The sequence below is a fragment of the Bos grunniens genome, chromosome 7, assembly GCF_055505025.1.
Source record: "Bos grunniens cultivar Pamir isolate PY7600 chromosome 7, Bosgru_T2T1.0, whole genome shotgun sequence".
In the NCBI taxonomy this organism is placed as follows: Eukaryota; Metazoa; Chordata; class Mammalia; order Artiodactyla; family Bovidae; genus Bos; species Bos grunniens.
The window spans coordinates 40094972-40118473 of NC_141171.1; the positions used below are offsets into that span (position 1 = coordinate 40094972).

Below are 23502 nucleotides of genomic sequence, written 5' to 3' on the forward strand. Positions count from 1 at the left end.
GAAAAATGGGGTAAGGGTGGGATAGTCATTGTTTCTCCTCTTTTTGAGCTTTGCTCCATTAGAGGAGTCCCAGCACAACACCCTGCTGCATTTCCAAGTTGTATGTGAACAGCTATTGCAGGTTTTACTCATGGCCAAGTTCCAAGATTATTTTTCTTACTGTCCTTAACCCTGTGGAGGTAAGAGTTGAGCACCAGAGTTAAGAGTTGAGCACCAGACCTTTCCTAATCCTCAGTGGATATTCCTGTCCAGTCTCTATATGTTTTGCTATGATGGTGAAGAGAAAGGGGCAGGCATGGCCATCCTGCCTCCCTGGAACCCCAGAGATCCTGGGCAGCCAGCTGGAGCGTCTTCTCCCTGCTCTGAGCTTCTGTAGTTTGCAGTCCCTACAAAACTCCCAGATACCTTTACCCTACTTCTAAGACCTTAGTGGGGGCACTTTCCATGGAAATTCAATTCAGGCAGGATGTGACAGAGACTTCCTCGTTTTGTTCTATCTATCTTGGTTTTTATAACAAGGGGCTGAGCAAGCAGCATGTATCTTAATGTGGAAGGTGAGTGAATAATTCTGTCACAGAAGAGCTGGTCCCCTTCTATTGTGTCAGCTCGTGTCTACAGGACCTTAGCATCTGGAGCCAGAATACTTCGTGATTGTCTGCCTTGCAGGGAACTTGAGATCACCTGTCATTTTGGACCCTTTGCTGCTATCTGCCAGGTATGTGACTCAATCCTGTCTAAACCTCCACCTTTCAGAAATGGGACACAGAAAATGAGGGCTGAGGAGATAGCACAGCATGGGTTGGTACCATCTTATCAGCTGAACCTGGCTGCAGGATAAGGATGTCAGTGTGACCGAGGGGAGATGCCTGTTCTGGCAGTTCCACCTGAATAGGAAGGATTCAGACACATCCCATTTCCCCCTCAAGCCATATGAAACCTCATTGAAGATCTCTCCTTGGGGCGATTCATCTCCCTTAGAGACCAGGGGTGTAAATACTGTTGTGGACCTATTGAAATAAAACCAAAGCAAGCCAGGGAGCATTAACTAACAGTTTGCGGAGGGCAAAGCATTGCCGTGGGTGCTGAAAGAGGAGAGGGTGCAAATGTGCCAAAGTCCTACCCCTGGGGGCTTAAGGCTTAGGACACAGGGAATGAGAGAGGGGCAAAGCACACACAGCCCAAGCCTACAAAACAGCAAAAGCAAAGTAAAATAATATTCAAAGAGAAACTCAAGAGTTGAAGGACTGGAAATCAAGAAAACATAAATGTTGTTCAGGAGTTGGACATGCAGGAGGAGAAAACTGGAGTGAAGTTGGAGTGTGGCCAGGGAAAAAATGAGAAGGAACACAGAAAGAAGAGGAAAGATAAACTTGGGTGGAGGGTAGCAGCATTTCTTTGGCATTGGTGTGCACGACCCTTATATCTCCCTGTGTCTTCAAAGGCTCCCTGGAGAGCAGGGAGCATGTTCCCCACCAGCAGAGCTTAACTCTAACCTGGGACCCCCTTTTGGGCCATCCTTCCCCTCCCTGGGTCTTCCATCTTCCTCAAATCTGCAACGTGTCCAGTCTCTCACCTTTCCCCAGCAAAACCTCACCATCAGAAAAGGAAGCTAAAATCCATTTCCACTGTGATGTGAATAGCTGAGATCAGAAGGGGTTTCCTCTCAGAGGGGTAAGGATCAGAGTGTTTCAACTGCTGAGGGAGGTTGGAAAAGGCAAACTTCTGGCAGCAAATGGGGAGGAATATGCTCTTTAGAACAGGAAGGGAGCATTCAGTTCAGTTCAGTTCAGTCACTCAGTTGTATCCAACTCTTTGAGACCCCATGAATCTCAGCACGCCAGACCTCCCTGTCCATCACCAACTCCTGGAGTTCACCCAGACTCACGTCCATCGAATCAGTGATGCCATCCAGCCATCTCATCCTCTGTCATCCCCTTCTCCTCTTGCCCCCAGTCCCTCCCAGCATCAGAGTCTTTTCCAATGAGTCAACTCTTTGCATGAGGTGGCCAAAGTACTGGACTTTCAGCTTTAGCATCATTCCTTCCAAAGAAATCCCAGGGCTGATCTCCTTCAGAATGGACTGGTTGGATCTCCTTGCAGTCCAAGGGACTCTCAAGAGTCTTCTCCAACACCACAGTTCAAAAGCATCAATTCTTTGGCACTCAGCTTTCTTCACAGTCCAACTCACATCCATACATGACCACTGGAAAAGCTATAGCCTTGACTAGATGAACCTTTGTTGGCAAAGTAACGTCTCTGCTTTTCAATATGCTATCTCAGCCCCTCTATTTTCCCTTCAAGAATTCACCAGACGGCTTCCCTCCAATTAAAGGCTTTAAAATCAGCTCCTTCGTGTTGGAAGCAAAAGTACTATGGAGCATGACCTCCTGCTGGAGAAGATGCTGTTGACAAGGTCTGAGGGAAACACTCATTTTAAGCTGTTTTATCACAAGTGGATTTGTTTATATTCATTTATTGGTTGGTTAGTCTTGCGGCTGACATCTGGGGACTCAAGCCACTTCTTCAATTGCCGTGACATGCTGTCAGGGCGAGTGCTGCAGTCTGTGACGAGGTGGTCCCTAACAGGGGTCGTGAATTGGGGGACAGGAGAACTGAGGTGCCCTTGACACGACACTGCTGGTGAGGAAGCTGTGTCCAGAGAAGTGCAGAGCTTGGGAGGAACTCCCCCAACTCCACCACCTTCCAGCCATGTGTGCAGGGCAAGTCACTTAGCCTCTCTCTGCTTCAGTTTCCTTGTCTGTACCTTGGTCCTATAATAATAGTAATAATACTTCTGATATAGGAAAGTTCTGGGTAGATAGTAAGCACTCAATTCATATTAGTTTTTATTATTGTGGACATATGCATGTATGTATGTGTGTTTATGACCTCTTCCACCTGCAGCCTCAGTGACTGAAATCGCAAGAGTGTATCACAACAGAGAACTGCAGTCCTGATAGTAATTCCGGGGTCTTGAACACACAGACTGACTGATAGATGGCAGCTTCCTCCTTCCCCAGGAATATGGGACCTTGAATACTGATCCTGCTGTGAGGTGCCCCTTCCCCCAGCTGCAGGCCCATCTAATGCCCTGTTGCTGCCTTGGGAACACTTAAGTTGTTCCTAGCACAAGTCTTGACTAATTCCTCACAGTCTGGCCAGTCCATATGGATCCATAAACACCCTCTGAGCTCCTCTTGTTTTGGAAGGCCTTAGCTGGTGCTGATGTATCCTTAGAGCTTCACACTCATAGGGCTCTGTGTCCTTTGCTCCCAGTTGGTGGGCCTGTCGCAGACACATTCCTGCTGTCAGCCAAAAGGGTGAAAGGCTAGACTGCCCAGCCTGAGCCTGGGCTCTGGCCCAGGGCCTCTGTTCTGCTGGTTATTGTGTGATCATATTCTAATAGCTGCTGGCTATCAAAACAGCCAGGCCCCCTTGAAAGGGGACTCCAGTCTCCTTCCTTAGGGGCCCCTTTTGATGCATGAATGAAGCCTCCCCAACTTAGCCTCTGCTTTCCATGAGGCAAGGCCCCTGACCCACTGACTCAAAGGCCATTGCCCCTCCCTCTGGCAGTGGTCCTGTCAGCCCAGGTCCTTCCAGCACAGAGGTCATTCATGTTGCCTGCCTTCCATCAACTTACCTACACACTTCCTCAGACCATCTTTTGCTACATGACCAACAGTTTTAAAGTCTTTCACATACTGTTAGCTTTTTTTTTCATTGTCAACTATTTTATTCTAAGGATTTTGACAGTTTAGGTAAATTAATCAATTGAAAGAGGAGGAAAAAAAAATATGACTACCTGAATAGTTGCAGAAAAATAATTTACTAAAAGCTAATACATTTTTCTCTCAGCTTTATGAAGTATGATTGACAAATAAAAATGGTATGTATTATTTATTTTTTTAAACATATTTATTTACTTGGCTGTGTTGGGTCTTAGTTGCGGCATACAGGATCTCTAGTTGTGGCATACAGGATCTCTAGTTGTGGCACGTGAACTCTTAGTGGCAGCGTGTGGGCTCTAGTCCCCTGACCAGGGATTGAACCTGGGCCCCCTGCATTGGCAGTGGGAAATCCTATATATAGGATCACCAGGGAAGCCCCCCAAATTGTATATATTTGTACCACATGATATCTTGATAAACACATTCATTGTGAAATAATAATCACAACCAAACTAATTAACATATCTACCATCTCACATAGTTATCTTTTTTGTTTGTTGTGAGAACACTAAAACTTTAATCTTAGCAAAATTTAAGTATACAATACAGTATTATTAACTATGATCCCATTCTATACGTTAGATCTTCAGAACTTATGCATCTTGTAACTGAAAGCTTGTACCGTTTGACCAACATGTACCACATTCCCCCATCCTCTTCCCCTGCTAACTGTCATTCAACTCTTGCAATTCAACTTTTTTTACTGTAAGCTTTCATATGTAGGATGGATACACAAAGTCTTACTGTATAGCATAGAGAACTATATTCAATATCCTATGATAAACCATAATGAAAATATTTTTAAAAAAGAAAGTGGATCGAACTTGGGTCTCCTGCATTTCAGGCAGATTCTTTACCGTCTGAGCCACCAGGGAAGTCTCTATAACCCAAACTGTGTGTGTGTTAGTCACTCAGTTGTGTCCGACTCTGTGATCTCAGGGACTGTAGCCCACGAGGTTTCTCTGTCCTTGGAATTCTCCAGGCAAGAATACTGGTGTGGGTAGCCATTCCTTTCTCCAGGGGATCTTCCCAACCCAGGGATCAAACCCAGGTCTCCTACATTGCAGGCAGATTCTTTACCATTTGAACAACCAGGGAAGCCCAACACAAACCATAATGGAAATAAATATTAAAAAAAAGAATAAATCACTTTACTGTACAGCAGTAATTAAGACATTGTAAATCAACCACACAATAAAAAAAGAACTAAAGTCCTTCATGTAAACCCTGCTGGTGATATTACTGATGGTGTGGCTGGGGCTCTGTAGCCACAGGACCCCAGGAACAGGTGCCATCTCGCAGGTCTGTGGGAAAAGGCAAACCAAATAGTAGAGTGGGGTGGCAGACAGAGGGAGAGGGGAGACTGGGGAAGCTGGAGAGTAGAAACTGCCATGGGCCTTTCTGCTCTGGGATGCTATGATGGAGTGAAAGGAGAGGGATGTAGCCTCTAGAAGAAGATGGGGAGAAGAAAGCAGTTGGAGGCAGAGGGAGGAGCTGATTTTTCTTTAAAGAGCATCCATCTCACTTTGAAGGCTTAACAACCCTCTGAGCTGGATTGGTTTCTTCTATTGTTCAAGTGAAAAAATTAATGTTCAACAAGTTACATAGTCTGCATAAAGTCCCACAACTAAATAGAGGAGAAATGTGGGGAGGCTTGTATATTTCCCAAGATGAATTGGCTGCCCAGGCTCACTGATTCTCATATTACATTACCACAGCTCCTCAAGGGGCATCAGGAGTGAAGAGGGAACAGCCCTTGCTTGCACTGGGGCTGGGTCTCTGGGGCCACAGATGGGTTTGGGGAGGGATCGATGAGACAGCCCCATCACTGTGGTCTTAAAGATGTTATTAACTCAGTGACAGTCATCAACTGACCTCCTGGGAACTCCACCTGAGGTCTCAGGGCTGGAAAAAGGTGTCCTAGGTGTGGCTGGAGTTAAAAGGCAGCCAGGCGTGCATGCCACTTAGGAAAGTGCACTGTGTTTGTTCCTCTGTTTTGTGGACCTGATGTTCCAGGTCAAAGGGAATCAGGAACAGGTTTGGGCAGAGAAAAGGAAAACGCATCTGGGAGTTCTTATAGATTTCCCTTTGTTTGGGCCAAGTCACTGAAACCTAACTCAGCTCCCACACAATGCATGGCTCTATTCCTGGCCCTAAACAATGTGAAGCTCAGAAGCTGCTTCCTCTGGGACCCTTTGGCCCTGTCCTGTTAAAGGACTGTGAGTCCAAGCAAGGGTCAACCCCACCACAAGCAATGCTGCCTGTTAAAATTAGAAGCAACTCTCACATCTGGCTATGACTGAAAGAAGCCAGGCCCTGGAGCTTGCAAGTCCCCCCCAAAAAAAGACTTGAGGCAATAACAGATGTCAGGCCTGATACATGGAGTTCTAACTCTACTGCATCACTCCAGTATGTCTTTATCCCTCTGCAGGTGGCCCCCACTTCTGTGGAAAAGTGATGGATTTTTCAGTCTTCCTGAACTCCTACCAGCGAGGACGTCTGCCCAGCAGTCTCTTCTTCCTCACTCACCTGCTCCTTCTCCTCCAGCCCAGGGTGCTGTGCTCAGGTAACATGTCTAAACTATATCCCAGACAGCCAGGACCTCAGCGAGCACATCAGCTTCTGCCCACCCCTTCTGCAGGTTATTCCAGGACTGAGATCTTGCAGCCTTTTACTAGGCTGTCTCAGGGGCTACAAAATAAGCCCTCCATCCCAGTTATTAAAGAGTCACTGACCCTGAGCACCATCCAGCCCCACAGTGCTTCTCCACCATCCCTTCAGGGCCCCCCTATCCCCAACAACTCCACAGCTCACAAACATGGCAGAAGGCATAGTGGGAGGGTGCCAGGAAAGTCTTATTGATCTATACTTAGGCTGAACCAGTTGGAAAATATTTTTAACTCCTCTGCTGCGATATAAGCCATAGCTTTTGAAGAACACAAAGGATCCTGGTCATACCATCTCTCATGAAAGAAGCAACTAACAGAGAATGTAAACTAATTATGCAAATAGAATTCCCCAACTCCCTGAGCTGGAAACCAGGGATGCTGAAGTGATTGACAAAGAACAGCCCAAATCCTCAGTCTGTTCAAGGACGGTGAACAGACATGATATACATGACTGTCCAGCTGTGTGACCAGAGCTGCAAGAGAAATGTACCCAAAGACCTGGGATCACAGCTAAGAGACCAATTTGTTTTTTCCAGAAAGCCAAGAAGGGCCATGACAGGAGGTACTGTATGAGTAGAACCTTGCAAGAGACAGTCTGAGGCAGGGTACGCCCAGGAAAAGAGCCAGGCATCAGGCATGGGAGCAGTGACAGCTGGAGAGAACCTGAAGAGGGAAGCTGGTAGGAGCACTGTCAAGGCAATAGGCAACAAGGGGTCTCATATGGAGAGAAGAAAGGTGCTCCCATGCTATATGGGCCAAGTGAAGGATGGGAGGAATTCATAAAGGAAGAATTGGGGGTGGGATTAAGCCGAGATTTGAAAGAAGGAAAGGAGGAACACAGAAGCCAGAAAAAAATGAATGAAGGCATGCAGGGTGGAAAGGCACTGCAGAAGGAACAGCGACTCTCATGGAAATTGCAGAAAACAGGGAGTAAAGCAGCCAGTGGAGACATCACTGCAGAGGACAATCAAATGAAAGATCCAGATGAATAAAAATCTCAACAGCAGGATTTGATTTTAGATAGGAAAACCCATGAGGCAAGAAGCACCCCTCCCAGATTATTTTAATATTCTTTGGTATTATAGAAGCTGTGCGTGTACATTATAAAATATTAGAAAATCAAAAAAGCAAAATAGGAAAACAAAAGCAAAAATAAGAAAACATCTATTCACACCATGCAGAAATGATCACCATCAGTAATTTGGTCTTTCTTCTTTCAGATCTTTTATTCTGCACATTTATGCAAATATGTCAATTTTTATTCACGTAAGAGGATAGTGTACTTTTTTTTTTTTTTTTTGCCAAAGATTCCATTTAATTTAATGCCCTGGCCATATTGACACAACCATCCCCTGAATAATATTGGCAGCTGATTGGTTCAAACCAGCTACCAGTACCCCACCACACATTTGTATCTGGTGGAGAGTAAAAAAGTTGGCTTAAAGCTCAACATTCAGAAAACGAAGATCATGGCATCCGGTCCCATCACTTCATGGGAAATAGATGGGGAAACAGTGTCAGACTTTATTTTTGGGGGCTCCAAAATCACTGCAGATGGTGACTGCGGCCATGAAATTAAAAGACGCTTATTCCTTGGAAAGAAAGTTATGACCAACCTAGATAGCATATTCAAAAGCAGAGACATTACTTTGCCAACAAAGGTTCGTGTAGTCAAGGCTATGGTTTTTCCTGTGGTCATGTATGGATGTGAGAGTTGGACTGTGAAGAAGGCTGAGCGCCGAAGAATTGATGCTTTTGAACTGTGGTGTTGGAGAAGACTCTTGAGAGTCTCTTGGACTGCAAGGAGATCCAACCAGTTCATTCTGAAAGAGGTCAGCCCTGGGATTTTTTTGGAAGGAATGATGCTAAAGCTGAAACTCCAGTACTTTGGCCACCTCATGCGAAGAGTTGACTCATTGGAAAAGACTGATGCTGGGAGGGATTGGGGGCAGGAGGAGAAGGGGATGACAGAGGATGAGATGGCTGGATGGCATCACTGACTCAATGGACGTGAGTCTGGGTGAACTCCGGGAGTTGGTGATGGACAGGGAGGCCTGGTGTGCTGCGATTCATGGAGTCTCAAAGAGTCGGACACGACTGAGTGACTGAACTGAACTGAACTGAACTGTAATGTGTCTTGTGTAGTTTTTAACATGGCGCATCCAGCGATTTCATGACAATTACTTGTTCAAGAAACAGGATTGGTTGTACTGTAGAGTGTTTCACCTTTGTCATTTGAATAGTTCACTGTGGATTTCTGAGCTGTAAAAAACAAACAAACAAACAAATAAACATTTTTGAGGCATTAAATTACATGGAATCTTTGGCAAAAAAAAAACCAACCCACAAAACATATGTACACTATCTTATTTGAGGAAAGTTAATCTGGGCCATTGTCTGGGATCTTGTCCTAGAGGAGATCAGGGTGGTAGGCCATGAGGAACCCATTCTGGCACATGTCGGGGATGAAGTGGAATTCTCCTGCCACCTGTCACCATACCGGGACGCCCAGCACATGGAGATCCTCTGGTTCTGGAGCCAGGCCTCGAACGTGGTGCACCTGTACCGGGAGCAGCAGGAGTTCTATGGCTGGCAGATGAAGCAGTTCCAGAACAGGACCCAACTCATCAGGGATGATATCATAGATGGCAGTGTGACTCTGCGGCTCCACCGCATGGTCCCCGCCGATCAGGGTCTGTATGGGTGCCGCTTCCTCTCCAGCGACTTCACTGGGGAGGCGACCTGGGAGCTGGAGGTAGCAGGTGAGTGATCTGGTCAATCCCCAACACAGAGGGAAGAAGGATCCATTTGGAAAGAGCTCAAGAGAAGATAGATTGAAAAGCACAGAGAAAGGGAAAATTCCTCTAATTAAAAAAAAAAAAAAAGAATATTAAAAAAATTCATTAGGAAATGAACCCCCAAAATGCACACAAAATGGCCCTTGAACAAAGGAAAAGACAATTATTTTACTCACAGTGAGAAGAAGGCAAATTAAAACTACAGAGAGGTAATTTTTTCCTATCAGACTGACAAACATTCAATAGTTGGACTACACACTCTTGTTGGAGGAAGCAGGACCCTTCTTACTGTGCAGGTGGAATTCAAAGTCCTGAGCTTCAGGGTAGGGGGATTTGGCAATAGCTAACTGGACTTCCTTTGTATCTGCCTTTGAACAGCAATTCCACCTCTGGGAGTTGACCCTGGATATATACCTCCCACAACTCCAACTGAAAGAAAGGCGTTTGTATAAATTTACATTGTTCAGCAGTGTTGCTGCTGTTCAGTCCCTAAAGTCATGTCTAACTCTTTGCGAACACATGGCCTACAGCACATCAGGCTCCTCTGTCCTCAAATTCATGTCCATTGATTCACTGATGCCATCTAACCATCTCATCCTGTACCACCCCCTTCTCCTCCTGCCTTCAATCTTTCCTGGCATCAGGGTCTTTTCCAATAAGTCGGCTCCTTACATCAGGTGGCCAAAGTATTGGAGCTTTAGCTTCAGCTTCAGTCCTTCCAATGAGTACTTAGGGTTGATGGAAACTCCCTAAATGTCCAAGCATAGGTGCTGAGTAAGGTCTATATCAAGCTATGTAGCTTAAAAAAAAAAAAAAAAAGAGGAAGAAATTGAGGACAAGTGCTAAGCTGATGTGGAGTGATTTCTAGGGTGTTTTTAAGAGAAAAAAGCAAGATGCAAAAGAAGCTCTATAGCATATTAATTTTTGTGTAAGAAAGAAGAAACATGGCACAAAAGAAGCACAGGAAGCTAATGAAATTGGTTACTTAAAGGAGAGGGAGCAGTGAGATGCAAAGGATGGAGAAAAGCCTGGGGCTTTTTTGATCTACCTTTTTTTATAGTATTGATGTTTAAACCATATTAATGTTTTGCATATTCAAAATATAAAGCTAGTTTACTTGGGTAGAGAGATTTTTAAAAGTATGCATAACAAAGATATTTTAGTTCTGGTGGGATTCAAGAGATAGAGAAGACAATCTATTGAAATTTTGGATGGGATTACTCTTCAACCAAGGGGATGGTCCCTTGCATTATATGGCTAAATACCAGCAGCCTTTCCCTATTTAAAAATGCCCTTCAGAGGTAGTGCTGTCCCCACATGCCATCTACAGTTTAGCCTGTCATTTATAATCCATGGTGGGCTGCAAGCCCACATATGTTGAGTAGTCACAGTCACCATGCCTTATGGTGACTGCAAATGGTGAATGGTGACATGAACTTCATGTACATCTGGGAAGGAGCCTGATCTTTCCTACTCTTCCTGCCTCTCCCAGGACTGGGCTCAGACCCTCATATCTCCATTGAGGGCTTCAAGGAGGGAGGCATTCAGCTAAGGTGCCACTCCAATGGTTGGTACCCCAAGCCACAGGCTCAGTGGAGAGACCATCATGGACGATGCCTGCCCCCGGAGACTGAAAACATCACTGAGGATGTCCAAGGCCTATTCAGTCTGGAAACGTCTGTGGTCGTCCAAGAGGGGGCCCACAGCAACGTGTCCTGCTCCATCCAGAACCACCTCCTAGGCCAAAAGAAAGAGTTTGTGGTCCACATAGCAGGTCAGTGGGTGCCAGCTCACCCTCATCTTCTTAGCCTTTAAGTTCTCCATGTCCATTATCCCTATGTGTGTGTGTGCTCAGTCACTTCAATCGCGTTTGACTCTTTACAACCCCATGGACTATAGCCTGCCAGGCTCTTCTGTCCCTGGGATTCTCCAGCAAGAATACTGGAGTGGGTTGCCATGTCCTCCTCCAGGCCATTATCCCCAAAACCATCTATTAGGACACAAGGGCTCTGGAGCTTGGTTGTGTACAGGGCAGGCTGAACTTGACACCTGAAGCCATAATATTTAAAACCTACTAAGAGTACAGTAATTGGGGGAGGTTCCAGAAAGCCAATATTATTAGACAGCATCATAAGAACCCACGTGTTCCTAATTTTATCCCTCAAACAATATTTATTGAGCACTCACAATGTTCCCCAAACCCCTGCCCTCAGGTGCACATTCCATGGGGGAAACAGATACACAAAAGAGTAAATTATAGCACATGTTCGAAGGTATTAGGTGATACAGAGAAACATGAAGCAGGGAATAGTGCTAAGTATGGTGGGTTGTATATATATACATGGATTTTAAAGTGGTGAATCAGGAAAGAAGACTGTTAGGCAATGAGTTGAAAGTGAGGCCATTATCTAGCATCAAAGTTTTGTTATGAGGCCCCCACTGATGGGTTTAATGTTCATAGGGATATATATGTGTGTGATACATAGTTCACCCAAAATTCACCTGGTAATTGGGTAACTTGTAACATCTGTGTTAGCTAATTGCTTTTATGCAAAGGAGAAAGATATCTCTTATCTCAATGACAAGCATGTAGCTACAACTTGGAGCCAGGTGCCTAAGGGAACCTCCCAGGAGGCCTGGAGATAGGAGTGCTTTCTTCTTGATGTTTCCATTTCAAAGAAATGGCTCTGAGCTCCTTAAGAAAATCATTCCTCCATTGTAAAGCTGGAAGGTCCTTATATAACTTTCAGAAACATTTATATACATCTTGAAGGAATGTGCATGCTAAGTCACTTCAGTCGTGTCCAATTCCTTTTGACCCCATGAACTGTAGTCTGCTGGGCTTCTCTGTCCATGGATTTTCCAAGCGAGAATACTGGAATGGGTTGCCATTTCCTCCTCCAGGAGATCTTCTTGACCCAGGGACTGAAGCCAGGTCTCTTGCATCTCCCGCACTGGCAGTCAGGTTCTTTTTTTTTTTAACCAGTTGTTTTTTTTTTCCTTTTTAAAAATTATTTATTTATTTTAATTGGGGGATAATCACTTTACAATATTGTGATGTTTTTGCCACACATCAACATGAATCAGCCACAGGTATACGTGTCCGCCCCATCCTGAACCCCCCTCCCACCTCCCTCCCACCCTATCCCTCTGGTTGTCCCAGAGCACCAGCATTGGATGCCCTGCTTCATGCATTGAACTTGTACTGGTCATCTATTTTACATATGGTAATGTGCATGTTTCGGTGCTATTCTCTCAAATTCCACCCTTGCCTTTTCCCACTGAGTCCAAAAGTTTGTTCTTTACATCTGTGTCTCCTGCATGTAGGATCACCAGTACCATCTTTGTAAATTTCATATGTATGCATTGATATACAGTATTTGTTTTTTGACTTAACTTCACTCTGTATAATAGGCTCCAGGTTCATCCACCTCATTAGAACCAACTCAAATGCATTCCTTTTTATAGCTGAGTAATGTGCGTTTGAGTGAACTCTGGGAGTTGGTGATGGACAGGGAGGCCTGGTGTGCTGCAATTCATGGGGTCGCAAAGAGTCAGACACGATTGAGCGACTGAACTGAACTGAACTAAACTGAATATTCCATTGTGTACATGTACCACAACTTCTATATGCATTCATTTACTGATGGACATCTAGGTTGCTTCCATGTCCTAGCTATTGTAAACAATGCTGCAGTGAACGCGTGCAGGGTACATGTGTCTCTTTCAATTCTGGTTTCCTCAGGGTGTATGCCCAGTAGTGGGATTGCTGGGTCATATGGCAGTTCTATTCCCGTTTTTTTTTTAAGGAATCTTCACACTGTTCTCCATAGTGACGGTACCAGTTTGCATTCCCACCAACAGTGCAAGAGGGTTCCCTTTTCTCCACACCCTCTCCAGCATATATTGCTTGCAGACTTTTTGATGATGGCCATTCTGACTGGTGTGAGATGATACCTCATCGTGGTTTTGATTTGGGTTTCTCTAACAATGAGTGATGTTGAGCATCTTTTCATGTGTTTATTAGTTATTGGTATGTCTTTGGAGAAATGTCTGTTTAGGTCTTTTGCCCACTTTTTGATTGGGTTGTTCGTTTTTCTGGTATTGAGATGCATGAGCTGCTTGTATAGTTTGGAGATTAATTATTTGTCAGTTATTTCATTTGTTATTATTTTCTCCCATTCTGAGGGTTATCTTTTCACCTTGCTTATAGTTTCCTTCTTTGTGCAAAAGCTTTTAGGTTTAATTAGGTCCCGTTTGTTTATTTTTGTTTTTATTTCCATTACTGTGGGAGATGGGTCATAGAGGATCTTGCTGTGATTTATGTCAGAGAGCGTTAGCAGTTGAGTTCTTTGCCACTAGTGCCACCTGAGAAGCACTTGAAGGGACAGAGAAATAATTTATAAATTTTCTAAAGGAAACAGTCTAAGAGAAGGGGAAGGGGAATCTCGCTCGCTTTTTTGCACAAACCTTTAAATTTGTGTTTAACCTTGACAAAGGGTGTTGGTCACATGGATTTCTGCAAGGAGACCATTTAGGTAGAGGGAACAGCAAGTGCAAAGGTCCTGAGGTGGAAATGTGCATAGCTATTGGAGGAGCTGGAAAGATGCAGGAAAGGCTGGAACAGAGAGCCAGATGTAGATCACAGGTCATCAAAGCATAGGACTCTGAGCTCTCAAAAACCATCTGTGGAGAAGGACCGGTCCTTTGTGGCTCAATACTTTTACCAAATAATAAAAACACACTGCTAAAAAAAGAAAATTAAAAACCAACCAAAACTACACATTATGTTAAGTGAAATAAAGACAAACACAAAAGGACAAATATTGTATGATTCTATTTATATGAGGTACCCAGCATCATCAATTCATAGAGAGGAAAAGCAGAATAGAAGTTACCAGAGGCTGGGGTGGGAAGATTGGGGAGTTAGTGTTTAATGGGTACAGACTCTCAGTTTGGGACAATTAAAAAAAGTTCTGCTGGTGTTGGTTGCACAATCATGTTGGTGTACTTTTTTTTTTTTTTTTTTTTAATCTTTTTGGCCATGCCACAATGGCTTGCAGGATCTTGGTTCCTCAACCAGGGATTGAACTCAGTGGACTGCCAGGGAATTTCCAGTGTTAATGTACTTATGCTACTGAGCTATAAACTTAAAATGGTTAAGATAGTAAATTTTGTGTTGTTTATTTTACTACAATAAAAAAGAAAAAATTAAAGACCATTGAGATAAAAGCACCAATTTCATTATCTTCAACAGACATAAAATTATTCTATCAAATTTCCACAAGAGTTTCTAGAGGATTGCTCTGTTTTGCATGTATTTCTTTACTGTCTGGCCACTGTCTCTATAAGCTCTGCACCACACTCTGCTTCTGGGCAGATCCTCCTTAGGATGTCTGGAGTGGGAAGAGGGGAACTGTCAGTCAGCCCTACATGGCTTTGCTAACAATTCTTGCAAAGGTGTGATGAGAAGTAGAAGCCAGGTGTTTGCACGAAGGGCAATATGACACATGGATTCATCAGAGCAATCAGTTCAGTTCAGTTTAGTCACTCAGTCGTGTCCAACTTTTTTTGACCCCATGGACTGCAGTATGCCAGGCTTCCCTGTCCATCACCAACTCCCAGAGCTTACTCAGACTCATGTCCACCAAGTCAGGGATGCCTTCCAACCATATCATCCTCTGTTGTCCCCTTCTGCTCCCTTCAATCTTTCCCAGCATCAGGGTCTTTTCCAGTGAGTCAGTTCTTTGCATCAGATGGCCAAAGTATTGGAGTTTCAACTTCAGCATCAGTCCTTCCAATGAATATTCAAGTCTGATTTCCCTTAGGATGGACTGGTTGGATCTCTTTGCAGTCCAAGGGACTCTCAAGAGTCTTCTTCAACACAACAGTTGAAGCATCAATTCTTCAGTGCTCAGCTTTCTTTATAGTCCAACTCTCACATTCATAATGACTACTGGAAAAACCATAGCCTTGACTAGATGGACCTTTGTTAGCAAAGTAATGTCTCTGCTTTTTAATATGCTATCTAGGTTGGTCATAACTTTTCTTCCAAGGAGCAAGTGTCTTTTAATTTCATGGCTGCAGTCACCATCTGCAGTGACTTTGGAGTCCAAAATGATAAAGTCTTTCACTGTTTCCATTGTTTCCCCATCCATTTGCCATGAAATGATGGGACTAGATGCCATGATCTTCGTTTTCTGAATGTTGAGTTTTAAGCCACCTGTTTCACTCTCCTCTTTCACTTTCATCAAGAGGTTCTTCAGTTCCTCTTCGCTTTCTGCCATAAGGGTGATGTCATCTGCATATCTGAGGTTATTGATATTTCTCCCGGCAATCTTGATTCCAGCCTGTGCTTCTTCCAGCCCGGCGTTTCTCATGATGTACTCTGCATATAAGTTAAATAAGCAGGGTGACAATATACAGCTTTGACATACTCCTTTCCCAATTTGGAACCAGTCTGTTCCATGTCCAGTTCTAACTGTTGCTTCTTGACCTGCATACAGATTTCTGAAGAGGCAGGTCAGGTGGTCTGGTATTCCCATCTCTTGAAGAATTTTCCATAATTTGTCAGAGCAATAGGTAGCAATTATTCACTGGGTTTCAGATATAAACACCTTGATTTCTAATTTTCTTAGATGTAAAGCAAGAGTGAGAAGAAGTAGAGGGAGGTCAGGGCTGTGGTCACATAAGTTCTAAGATGAAGGACTGGGCAGAGCCCATCAGCTCCTTCCTTTTACATCCCTCAGTTTGCAGTATTTTCCCCTCTGTGCTGAGCAAGTTCAAGTTTCTGCTCTTCCTCAGATGCTACTTCTCCTGAGCACCATGCAATAGCTTTCATGCCCATTTTACAGATGGCTGTGGTGGGGCCTGGGCTTCCCAGGTGGCTCAGTGGGAAAAGAATCTGCCTGCAATGCAGGAGACACATGAAATGTGGGTTCAATCGCTAGATACAAAGATCCCCTGGAGGAGGGCATGGCAACCCACTCCAATATTCTTGCCTGGAGAATCCCATGGACAGAAGAGCCTGGTGGGCTACAGGTGATGGGGTTACAAAGAGTTGAACACATGACTGAAGCAACTAAGCATGCACACACACACGGTAGGGCCCAGAAAGGGCCAACCAGTTGCTAGAAAGATTTTCTGGCATACAGTGTCTGGACCAGTCTTCTCACTTAGTGTTTAGTGATGAGTGGTTGTTTTCCAGATGTGTTTTTACCTGGAACCTCTCCCTGGAAGAGAGCTTTCCTTGGGACTCTGGTGGGTCTGCCGCTCCTTCTGGCTCTCCTCATGATGCTCGTGCTGTATTTCTTTCGGAAGCAACGGAAGTCCCAAGGTACCAGGCAGTCAGGGGGCTGCCCTCCTGGAATTGGCTTTGCCCAGGAGAAAAGTGGTGGAGGCGGCCGTGGTGGTGGGGTGGGGAAGGCCATTGCTGAAGGGCTATCTTGCCAGGCGGCAAGGCGGGAATGGGACCCAGAAAACAGGCAGAGGAGTGCACGCACTGACCTCTGCTCCCCTTTTTTCTTCCTTTCAGAAAAGCTGAAGAAGCAGGCAGAGAGAGACAAAGGTAAGCGGGAGGAAAGACGGGCTTTTCACTCACATCTCTGAGTAACAGAAGTCTGGGCACTGGGTCAAGAAGACAAGTAGGGCACATGGGGTTAGGGGAGTTTGGGAGGGGGCAGAGAGGGATTGCGGCAGACGTTTACTTTCACTTCTCTCGCCTTGGAGCCTGTTCCTCCCCCATGTCCAGCTCAAACTGGCTCTCCAGAGCATGTGGGTTCCAAGTCTGTGCACTTTGGAGAAGCAAGCCCTCAGTGATGGATGGAAATTTTTCTCTATTCTTTGTTTTTTTCTCCAGGGAAACTCACAGTGGAGCTGGGTAAGTTCTGGGTGCCATGCTCATTGTGCTGGCTGTGGGCTAGGGGGGTAACCCATGGCAGAAGCAAGGGTTCAGTGATTTTAGGCCCCCTTTGGAGAGCACTGAATCACAGTGATCTAATTCTATATCCAGCCTGCTGCACATCCTGCCTTTCCCCTCCCAAATGGACGTGTGCACACCTGCCAAGGAAGTATGACTTAAGATTTTCTGGATAGATTTTGCCAGGCCCTCTCCTGCAAATTATATGATTCAGTTACAGTTCCACGGTTAAAGGTCTCCTCCTTCTGGTTCATCTTCCTAGGATAGCCTTCTTTTTTTAAAGCAAATGTCACCGAGAAAGAAGGTATCTGTAATTTGCACCAAAGTGAAAGTAATTTATCAAATCCACTTTTCTCCCCAGGGAGATTCAGCACCTTGAAACCATGTTGGGGGAGGAGGAAAGAGTGAATTCAAAGGATGAGGGGATGGAGGAGAAGGCCACAATGGGTAGGGGAAGACCTTGAGAACCACTTTGTCTGCTCCAGAAAAACACCAGACAAAATAGTGAAGTAGAAGCTTGTCTTGCAGTCTACCTAGTCATGCAGGGAAAATAAACAAAAGGCAGTTGACCAAACAACAGCAAAACAGCACGATAAATCATTAACACCATAGTCTGAACTAGTGTATATTATTGCCTTTCCTACTCTTAACTTTTAAAAGATGGCATAGAGAACTCAGAAGAATGCATTTCTAGTGGCAAAATATCAGTCTTGGTATCTGGCCAGGGGAAATAATTGAGTGTGATATCCACCTGGTTTTTAAAATAATGTAACCAGTAAGTGACCTTGAGGTTCGTGCAGGATGTGCCCAGTGCCTGGACTTACCCAGGACTTCCTCCCTAGGAAGAGCTTGCAGTTTCAGGGCAAAGGTTTTCCCTTCCCAGCCCTGTGCAGATTTCTGCCGTAGAGCAAAGAATAGGATGAGGAGTAAGAAGCTTGCAGATGGGTGATGCAGCACCTAAAACAGGATTGGAATGAGTAATAGTTTAAGACTATGAAACGTCTCAGCGACCTAACTGCCTTGCAAAGGTGGTTTCACTCATCCAAAGGCTGATATTTTCTCTGTGGGTTCTGCTTACAGGGAAGCTTCAAGTAGAGCTGGGTAAGTGACTCTCCCCCACCCAGAACTATCTCTTCTTGTCTACCTTGTAGCACCTGGTTATCTGTAAATGTTCTTCTGATCTCCCAAGCAGGTATGATAGCCAGATTGGAACCCTGCTGGCTGTGTGGGTGGCAGGAGAAAGGGGAGTGGAGCAGGGGTGGGTGCAAAATTTGATGTGTGAACAAGAAGGCTGAAGGGACTTTGTTCTAATTCTGCTTTTCCTTGGCTACTTCAGACTGGAGAAGGGCCGAAGGCCAGGCTGGTGAGTGAATCCCATGTTTCTCCCACTGTCCACTTTATGCCTCAGCATCCTAGTCACCTGCTCTAACCAACTATGCTTCATTCTGATTTATTCCATTGCTGCACATACGTATTAATCTATGTCACTCAGTATAGGTTATGTTTGACTTTGACTTTTATATTTATGTTTACATTGTCCTGAGGTGGAGAAGGCAATGGCACCCCACTCCAGTACTCTTGCCTGGAAAGTCCCATGGATGGAGGAGCCTGGTGGGCTGCAGTCTATGGGGTTGCCAGGAGTCGGATATGACTGAGCAACTTCACTTTCACTTTTCACTTTCATGCATTGGAAAAAGAAATGGCAACCCACTCCAGTGTTCTTGCCTGGAAATCCCAGGGATGGGGGAGCCTGGTGGGCTGCCGTCTATGGGGTCACACAGAGTCGGACACGACTGAAGTGACTTAGCAGCAGCAGCAGAGGTGTAAGCATACAGTAAATCATTGGTGCCAATCCTGGTTGCACATCAGAATCACCTAGATTCCTCGTGCCTGCCCTCAAAAACTCTCACCTGTGGTTCTGGAATGGGCATGTTACCTTACATGTAAATATTTGTCCCTGTACCTTCTTCGATTTCCCCAGTAATGTGTATCTTTATTTTGTATGTATTCTTGAAAGAGGTGAAATTTCTGTTTTGTGCGCATACACTGTAGTTACTGTAAAGATATTTACAGTCTCATGCTGTTCCTTGCTTTTCTCACTCATCACTGTGCTTTAACATCCATCCCTGCTGCCACATGTAAATCTAGTCTGTATCCTCTTGCTGCAGAGCACTCCATTTGAGTCAGCCATCCTCCTGGAGTAGACATCCAGCCTTCTAACTCCATATCACTACAGACCACTAGTGCTGAATAAATTGTTTTCTAGCCCTGTGTGGAGATTTCTCTAAGAGGAGAAGTGCTGGCCCACTAGGGATAAAGGGATTCCTGAAAGTAGCACCATCATCCCATGCCAGCAGTGCATGGAAGCTCCATGAGCCCACATCCCGTGTGAGCCAGCTTTCTAAGCTTGCCAGTCAGTGGAGATGAGTAATTATTCTTTGGGTTTGCACTCATCTGAGCATCTCTTTACATGCTAGCTGGCTTTTGGGCTTCCTCTTCTGAAAATTGCCAGTTCATGTCCTTTGCCTATTTTCCATATGTTGTTGCTATCTTTTTCTTGTTGATTCACAGGACAGGGCTGGTGTCAGTGCTGGGGAATGGAGCCTTTGGGCTTGAAGGCATCCTTCATGCAATATTATTATTATATAATATATATGATAATAATCTCTCATTGTTATTACACATTGTGAATTCCTTCTTCTCTTCTGTCATCTGCTATTAGCTTTGTCCAATGGTGCCCCTTATTGAAAAGAATTAGTTCTGATAAAATATAATCTATCACACTTTTACTTTATGGTTTGTGTCTTTTAACTTTTGTTGAAGATCTTCTTCACATTTAGGTCACAAATATAGTCTCCTACGTTTTCTTCTATTCACTTTATATGTTATGTGTAAGTCTTTTTATCCATCTAAAATTCACCTTTTTATGTGGTGTTAGACAAGAATGCAGTGATTTTTCTCATATAAAGAGTTAGCTTTCCCAGTGCTACTTACTACACACGATCTGTGACTTACCCATCGATGTGGACATCACCTTTAGTGCATACTCAGTTGCCATGTCTTGATGGGTCTGCCTCTTGGTCACCTATCACCTTGGCTTTTAAAGTACCTGAAAGTACAAGTTCTCCTCCATTTCCCCTTCCTTTTTAAAGTTTGTGGACCTTTTTAAAATATAAATTTTAGGATAAATTTATGAAGTTCCCCCAAAACATCCAAAAGTAGTTTTAGCTGGGATTGGTTTGAATTTACAGCTAAATTTAGGGAGGATTGACCCAACCAGTCCATTCTGAAGGAGATCAGCCCTGAGATTTCTTTGGAAGGAATGATGCTAAAGCTGAAACTCCAGTACTTTGGCCACCTCATGCGAAGAGTTGACTCTTTGGAAAAGACTCTGATGCTGGGAGGGATTGGGGGCAAGAGGAGAAGGGGACAACAGAGGATGAGATGGCTGGATGGCATCACTGACTCGATGGACGTGATTCTCAGTGAACTCCGGGAGTTGGTGATGGACAGGGAGGCCTGGCGTGCTGCGATTCGTGGGGTCGCAAAGAGTCGGACACGACTGAGTGACTGATCTGATCTGATCTGACATCTGTATAGATTTGAGTTATTCTATGCAACAGCTGTAGATTTGTGAAGTTCTACTGGTTATTCTGATGCAAAATCATGGTTGAAAGGCCCTGCTATAAATTTATGGAGCTCTGAAGACATCTTCTACTGCTTCTGCATTTTGTGACTTTGGTGCTCTCTTCTATAATATAGGAAGAGATAAAACAAAACAGAAATCCACACAGTAAGAAAGAGAGCAAGTCAGGGTGTCCAGAGGATGTCTTAGGACAGGAGCCAAGCTCAGCTGGGCCTCCTGGGGACTAAGCCAGTCAGAAATAGAGGCTTTGTTTCCATCCTTCAAGGCATCCCAACTGCCTATATTGGTTCTCTTTGCTCACATACTCTAGCATCCCACTATCCAGCACCACCTCAGCCTGTACAAGCTTTGGCATAAGCCAGCACTGGTACCAGCCTCCCTGCCCAATCCCAAATTCCTGGGAAGATGCCATGGTGGACCCAGGCTAGTCTGGGTCCAAATAAGTTATCATGGTGGAAATGAGATTATTCAGTTTACAGGCATCCTTCATGCATCTTGAGGCTCCCTCAAGGTTCTGGAGTTACTGACTCAGATCTCTGAGTCCCTTTTTCTTCTCTGTTTGGTTTCAGAGTGGAGAGCAGCTCAACGACATGCAGGTAACTGAAGCCAAGGAACTGTATCTTGTGAATTAAGTTGGCTGGATCTTAATCAGAAGGGAGGTATCCAGAACTGAGATTAGAAGAAGGATCTGTCCAGCAGCCATGGATGGAGCCTGCATACAAACTCATAAGCTCACTTGCACACACATGCAGTATGACACATATGCCTGCACACATACATGCTCATATGCACAAATGTGATTGCACTTACACATGCACACATTTGTGTGCACTCTGACGCTCCCACATGCATATAACTTTCTGGGTTTTACTAGATTTGTATCCATCTGGCAGAACTTCCCACATTATCTGACAGAGGGATCCTTGGGGTCCCTGTCCATCAAATGAGTGTGATTTGGGGGGTGGTGGGAATGGCTTGCTGGAGTGCAGGATACTGGACTAGATGATCTCTGGGGTCCCCTTCAGTTTTAAAATCCTAACATTGCTGTACAACAGAGGCCCAGAGCTCACTGGTGATCTCAAGGTCACACTGAGTGATGAGAGCAGCCAGGAAGAACCAGTCCTAAGCTCCTTCCTATTGACTGTGCGTGTGTGCTAAGTCACTTCGTGTAGGACTCTTTGCCACCCTATAGGCTGTAGCTGGTCAGACTCCTCTGTCCATGGGATTCTCCAGGCAAGAATACTGGAGTGGATTGCCACGCCCTCCTCCAGGGGATCTTCCCGACCCAGGGATCAACCCCTCTCGCTTATGTCTCGGGCATTGGCAGACGGGTTCTTTACCACCATCGTTACCTGGGGAGCCCTCTTGCAGCCCAGGTCTTGGGGAAAGTGAGCCCGCCTCCATCCCCACAAACCTCCCTCATTTGCTATCTGTGCTCTGTATGGCATCATGGAATTCAAGAGTCTTCCGGTTAAGGAAGGAAATGAATTCCTCTTATCACTTTCAAAAGCTAGGGAGTGACTTCCATGCCTCTTCAGTCCCAGGGTGGTGGTAGGAGGGGCTTCAGGAGAGGGGTAACTATTCCACCGATTGCTCCATCTGGAGAACTAGAGGTTTGCCTATCAGGGGAGGGGACAGGGATGTCGGTGGGGGCAGAACCGTCCCTGGCGGGCACTGACCCTGTGCCTTTGCGCAGTGGATGTGACCCTGGATCCTGGCTCCGCCCACCCCAGCCTGGAGGTTTCCGAGGATGGCAAAAGCGTGTCCTCACTCAGGACTGCGCCGGGGTCAGAGAACCCTCAGTGGTTGTCTGAGCAGACGTGCGTCCTGAGCCGGGAGCGCTTCTCCACTGGCCGCCACTACTGGGAGGTGCACGTGGGCCGCCGCAGCCGCTGGTTCCTCGGTGTGTGTCTGGCAGCGGTGCCTAGGGCAGGGCATGCTCGCATGAGCCCGGCGACTGGCTACTGGGTGATGGGGCTGTGGAACAGCTGTGAGTACTTCGTCCTAGACCAGCACCGCGTCCCGCTCAGCGTGCGCGTGCCACCGCGCTGCGTGGGCATCTTTCTGGATATTGAGGCTGGAAAGCTGTCCTTCTTCAACGTATCCGACGGCTCCCACATTTTCACCTTCACCGACACCTTCCCGGGGATGCTCTGCGCATATTTCAGGCCTAGAGCCCACGATGGCAGCGAACACCCAGATCCGCTCACCATCTGCCCATTACCAGTTGGTGAGAAACACGTCCTCGAAGAGGAGGACAGTGACGCCTGGTTACAACCCTATGAGTCCTCAAACACTGACCTGGGCCTGTAGTGAAGTGCTTTCGTGGCCACTGGACTGGGTCCTGGGCGGCTTCCTGAATACCCAGCTGGCGCTATGCTCTCCTGCTTCCTGTAAAGCCAACAGATACACTAACCCCACTGTCTGCCACAGAATGCCGGCAAAGGCTAAAAGGCTCAGTGTAGCAGAAAGGGGGCAAAGAGAGACCTTTGCCTATGTAGATGTGAACGTGTACATGTATGAATATGATTTTTTCCTTCTTTTTTTTTTTTTTAAAGAAAGACAATTCCAAAGCTTATCTGTGTGTGTTGTAGGATTGAGCAGATGAATAAACATATGTTCATGTTGCTAGGAGTCACAGTGTTCACTGTGAAGACATGAAAGAAACTGGAATGGGGGAAAAACGAGGAGAAAATTTATCAGATAAGATTAGGAGTATCAGTTAACTTCTGTATTTTAATAT

General features: G+C 45.3%; 1 protein-coding gene across 21 annotated transcripts in view; it reads left to right on the top strand.

Annotated features, from left to right (window-relative positions):
* The first annotated feature begins 539 nt into the window (after positions 1 to 539).
* Positions 540 to 23502, top strand: part of BTNL9 (butyrophilin like 9) — a 35802-nt gene continuing 12839 nt past the window's right edge. The window contains exons 1-11 of one of the 21 annotated variants that reach the window (XR_015167277.1): positions 540 to 715; positions 6160 to 6294; positions 8812 to 9159; positions 10688 to 10969; positions 16403 to 16531; positions 16730 to 16762; positions 16924 to 17074; positions 18194 to 18305; positions 18450 to 18476; positions 21329 to 21355; positions 22456 to 23386. Coding sequence is in view for 18 of the 21 variants with exons in the window: in XM_086411057.1 (XP_086267183.1) it covers positions 6186 to 6294; positions 8812 to 9159; positions 10688 to 10969; positions 16403 to 16531; positions 16730 to 16762; positions 16924 to 17074; positions 18265 to 18305; positions 18450 to 18476; positions 21329 to 21355; positions 22456 to 23072 (1764 nt within the window). In the remaining 3 variants the exon portion in view is untranslated. Of the gene's footprint in view, positions 716 to 6159; positions 6295 to 8811; positions 9160 to 10687; positions 10970 to 16402; positions 16532 to 16729; positions 16763 to 16923; positions 17075 to 18193; positions 18306 to 18449; positions 18477 to 19684; positions 19903 to 20364; positions 20820 to 21328; positions 21356 to 22455; positions 23387 to 23502 lie in introns of those variants that run through there. The other 20 variants (XR_015167278.1, XM_086411071.1, XM_086411057.1 and 17 more) reach the window with 20 other exon arrangements.